General features: G+C 34.5%; 1 protein-coding gene across 1 annotated transcript in view; it reads right to left on the reverse strand.

The window, feature by feature from the left end:
• Positions 1-5,581, reverse strand: part of LOC106458425 (retinol dehydrogenase 11-like) — a 33,119-nt gene that overhangs the window by 14,332 nt on the left and 13,206 nt on the right. Inside the window, exons 4-5 of the mRNA XM_013917936.2 lie at positions 3,257-3,349; positions 1,274-1,459 (exon numbers count right to left, since the gene is read on the reverse strand). Coding sequence (XP_013773390.1) covers positions 1,274-1,459; positions 3,257-3,349 — 279 coding nt within the window. The remainder of the gene's footprint in view (positions 1-1,273; positions 1,460-3,256; positions 3,350-5,581) is intronic.

Here is a 5,581-nt window from a genome sequence, read left to right on the forward strand (position 1 = left end):
TGTAATGCTGTTTGAATACAAGAAGGGAAACAACGCCTCTGTAGCCACAAAGAATATCAAATAAGTTTATATATTTAGTCCTATATATTCAGTTAACGAAGAATTCCCAACAAGTTGTAGTGCTACCACGATCAGCTTATTCATGAAGAATTGTCACAGAATTATTCGGAGAAGGATACTGATGATTATTAAATGATGTAGAACCAGATGACAGAACTTTTAGAGCTTTCAATGTTCCCCACGAAATATTTGCACAGCTGACAGTTTCGGGCAGCTACGAGCTACAAAATCACACCCTAACTCAGTCCGAAGGAAAACCACAAAGCGAAGGGCTAGCTTTATAAAGAATTTTTTGATCTCCCCCCCCCAAAAAAAACAACAACAACAACAACAAAACACATTTTGGAATATCAATTGCTAACGTTTACCACATAATAAATAAGGATTTGAAGTTGAAAACGGCTCACAATTTTCTAGCGACTCATCCAAAATTAAAAGATGGCTGCATAAGCTGGAATCCAACAATCATGTTCGACAACTTACCTATCAAGTTTCTCGATACAGATTCAATGGACCTCTGTGCTCTGGGTTGCTTGAGACATGACTTTGGAAGCCAACATCCATATACATAGAAAAGTCTATACAGGATTTGCTAATTTGAATTTCTGTCTTTGGAAAACACTTGTTACAATAAAAGATAAATGCATATAATCATAGCCATAAAACTGACCACGATCAACGGTGGAGGAAGGAGTTCCAAGGACAGTACATCGTTTTTATAACATGCGATTAACTTTATACCAACACATAAATAAAATACAGAACAACAAAAGCTACTTAAAATATATCCTAATATTCTAAGTATAAGAATATTTAAAAACACACGGTAAATATATATACACGTATAAGTATTAAATCTGAAAAAATATTATTGCAAAGATGTACTGTTTTGCTATAAGCCTAGTCTGTATTGTTATATGATTATAGTGCTGAAAATAGAAACCAATATTTGTTACTACGGCGTTTTATATTTAAAACAGTTAATACAAGAAATTGAAGCATAAATCCTAACTCTATTCAAAATATAATTTGCTTTCTAAACATGACGTTTAACGAAGAAAAAACGCCCCCTGGATATGCTGAGTGCAGATTTTTATCCAGTAGATAATAATATATATAATAAAATGTGCCACAGCTAACATTGTATCAGTTTATTCCTTGTTATGAATAAACAAAAGTTATAATTATAAATAAACAAATTGTCCCTACTTACCCGTTCTGGCTAAGCGTTTAGCTAATTCTCTAGTAAATAGTATATTGGCCAATTTGGTGTGACTGTAGGCAATGTCCGAGACATAGGAGCGTTCGCTGTTTAAATTGTCAAACCTGATAGTCCCAAGTCTGTGGCTTTCTGATGAGACGTTGATGATTCTGCTTGGAGCGCTTTTTTTTAATAAATCTGTTTACATAAAACACCGTATTCTACACAACAATCTGGTTGATGAACATGAACAAAGAGAGTCTTAGACTTTGTATCTCATACACAGTGTTAATGAAGTAAATTATCAGACTATGTATATGGTATAAGAAAATTTATACATGAAATCGCAAAAGCTTCCACGTAAAAGAAAAAAAACACACAATTATTAATTACACGTAGAACATACAGCCTTCTCAATCGCGTTTATTATTATTTTAGTTTAATAAAAATGGGGTAAGGATATAATCACGTGTATTTACTGTCGAAAGTTGAGGTTCGAAAACTTCATTGTGGATTGTAACCAACAGAAATATTAAAACCTGTAACAGTTAACAAATATATGTGACAAAGGTCTTCTAGTAAAGAAGCATTCGGATGGCATATAACTTTAGGATGTAGATGAAATAATAATTTATATATCTAGTGATGATTTCTTTGCTATCCTGTAAAAACGTCAATTATTTTTGCAACTGAAATGTGGATGAGTCAGGTACTTACCTATAGTTTCCTGTGTTATAAAAGTGACAGTCAACCTTATAATTTGGTTCAAAGAGCCGGACAAAGCTCTTCTAGCAGCGTGTGCTCTGGTCAATAGTTCAAAACTAGGGATAGCTAAAACTGAACCTTAGGAATTTCTCACCAGGCCGTTTAGCTCAATTTAATATTTATGTAGCTTTGACGTGAGGAGTATATACGCGTGCTGAATGTATAAGTGCGTGTAAGTCTGATTTCTTATAATGCACAATGGTAGTTAAGTTGTATTTTTGTACAAGAACTTTGATGCAAAGAAAGTGTAATGTTTGGTCAAATTATTCCTATTCTATTGTGGGACAGTAGAAAGCTACAATAACAACAGAGCCAAGAATGGCCCTGTGGTTAAATTGCCAGACTGTGTGATCAAAGATTCCGTTATTCACAACTTCATTATCTCAAATAAAAAAGGAAGAATCGCGCTCCAGACTTTGAGATTGTAAGTGATTGTAAGAGTGATGATTAAATCCAACTATGTCCACTAGTTGGCGCTGGGGGGAGGGGGTGTTGACTAGTTGCCTTTCCTTTAGCCTATCCCTTTAAATTAGCAACTCCTCAAATAACTTTACATAAATACTAATAAACGACAATTATCAAAACAAAGTTTTAGTTCTTTCCTATAGGGAAACATAGAAGTTACTATTATTACGTCATTAACAATTCAGAGGTAAACTACAGATGCCAGTATAGTTTTCTGTTTAATCAATGAAAGGGTTTGTAAATGTTCGTTTTCCTACCCATATGCCAATCCAACCACCCTTTCGTGTGGATTGATTAATTACTTGTCTTTCAACCATTATGTTTTAGTGCAACCAGTCTTTCGTCATATGAAACAGAAGTGTAGAGTGACTTGGTATATAAGGTGAATATATAAGGTTTCTATGGCCTATTAAATGTGTGCATTGAAGGGAGATAGCATGAATAGTGTAAGTTGGTAAACTTGCAACAAAGAATGGTAAGGCTTCTGGAGGGAAATCTATCCTTGGCACGAATACAAACGGATACAATGTGGTGGTCATTCTTTATGAACTTTCGGGAAAAATTAGAATACGGAAGGTCTCGGGTTTTCTACAGTTCAGATTTTATCATTAATAAGCATAGTTTTAGGATCATCCAATTATTTTATTAAAGATATGACCAAGTCATCAGTCCAGGAAATTGAGCAGTTCTGGCAACCGGTGTAAAATATAGATATCTCAGTTTATAGTGAAAACTGAACGACGAAATAATTCATCTACATCTTACCAAGAAGAAGATTTGTCAATAAAAAATGGCCAAGATGATTCGTTGCGAACGTTGTTTCATAACCGTCCACTGTTAGAGTCCGCTCTCGTAATGCTAGATGTATATAAGATATAATACACTTTGTATTAAAACATAAAATAGCTACATTTCAACTAGCGTAGCATAACATACTTACGAAGGATAGTTACATTTTAATTAATGGCAGTACCGATAACACCAAAGACAGGATTATAATCGGTAAATCAAGGAAATGTTCTTACGAAAGAAACTAACAATGAAACTAGTAGTGTATGTAAATTAGCAGCAACATTTATGTTCGTGTAATAGACTAACTTCCTGCTAAAACCGGCTGCATAGTGTATCTAGGCTAGGTTTTTATGAAAGACAGCTGTTTACAATTCGACCTAAAGAGAAACATCTATTTTGTGACATTTGGAGCAGACGCTATTCGACAGGGGATAAATAAATTTGACAATATTAACCATAAATAAAATAGTAGTCTGCAGGTCAGTGAAATCTGCCCTACCACACAAAAATATTAAAACAAACAAAAAATACACGTCCAGGAAAGAAAATTTTTTATCTCATTTAATAACAGCTATTCGAGCAACTGTTCTTCATCATGAAAGAAGTCTACTCGAAACTCACTAAATAAACGCTTCTTCAATGTTAGCGTGTGTCCTAATTTCATTTGCTTATGTGAATTCCCGCTTTTTGGCTTTTGCTTTTTATAATGTTTATATCCTAATTAGTGTGGAGAAAAGTTACCTCTTCAAAGAACAGTTAATTTGTAATTACTTTGTGAGGACAACTACCGCATTTGCCGGTGTATGATACGATACTTTTTGCCCTTAAAACAATGCCTGATTTTACCTCTCATATTATATACAGATTCAGATATAAAGTTCCAGTAAGAGCTCTCTGGTTAATAGCATATTTAACCAAAAACTACGTTGTTACTTTTGCTTTTTTAAGTAAATGTGTTGACATCATACCATATACTGTATTACAATAATATATTTGTAATTGTATCATTTATCTCACATGCTAGTTACAATTAGTCTAGATATTTTTGATTTGAAATGTTTGTTTGTTTTGAATTTCGCGCAAAGCTACACGAGGGCTATCTGCGCTGGTTTCTAGCGTTGTAAGTCCGCAGACATACCGCTGTGGCACTGGGGACCCATTTCTGTTACAAGAAAAAATATACCTTAAGATATAGTGATCTGGTATAAAAACATGTTAACAAAATTAGCGTACGTTACAGAAACTAACTTTTTTGATATAATATTAGCAATATTTTAGTATGACGGATGAGGTCAATACATTTCAAATTTGGGCCCGGCATGGCCAGGTGGTTAGGGTGCTCGATTCGCAATCTGAGGGTCGCGGCTTCGAATCCCCGTTACACCAAACATGCTCGACCTTTCAGCCGTGGAGGCGTTATAATGTTACGGTCAATCCCACTATTCATTGGTAACTGAGTACCCCAAGAGTTTTCGGTGGGTGGTGATGACTAGCTGCCGTCCCTCTAGTCTTACACTGCTAAATTAGGGACGGATGGGTTTCGATACCCATGGTGGCAGAGCATAGATAGCCCATTGTGTATCTTTGTGCATAACTTCAAATAGATAAATATAAAAGGAGTTCAGTTTTGATTAGATGTTTGTGACTTAAGTTATGCCGCATGAGCTCTCTGTAGCATTTGAAGAACATAAAAATCACACTTGTAGTTGTATTGACGGGCATAGTATAAAAATAACTGCCAAGAATTTCTTTACAAATGTATCATCCTAGACTTGCTAGGCAATAGCGATCGTCCTATACACCAAACCTCAAGGAAATAAACTTAATTTGCTCCAAAAATTCAGGGTCGTCATATACATGGGATCATATTATACAACGGCAAATACGGTAAATTTTGACAATCGTATTGAAACATTTCTTACAAAAGCCAGCAACATTCTTAACACTACCCTGAAAGTAACATTTTACTAATTGACCCACATTTTTATAAATGCTTTGAAAAATAGTTTCTGAACACAGTCGGCCACATTCGTATTAGTGGGTTCAATCTAAAAGCAAGGTCTATTGTTTTTACTACATTAAAATTAATTTCTTACTAAAGTTAACAACATCCTTGTTAATGGATTTGAAAGCAGCTTCCCTCCCAAGCCAACCACATTCTTATTAGTGTGTTGAAAGAAACTTCCAACCAAAGACAGATATATTAATAATGATTGAAGACGGCTTGAATGGGCAATGAATAAAAACTTTAATATAAGTTTAATATAACAGCAAATGTACAACGTTTCGACAAGGTTT

This window comes from Limulus polyphemus, unplaced genomic scaffold (genome assembly GCF_000517525.1).
Source record: "Limulus polyphemus unplaced genomic scaffold, Limulus_polyphemus-2.1.2 Scaffold461, whole genome shotgun sequence".
NCBI lineage: Eukaryota > Metazoa > Arthropoda > Merostomata > Xiphosura > Limulidae > Limulus > Limulus polyphemus.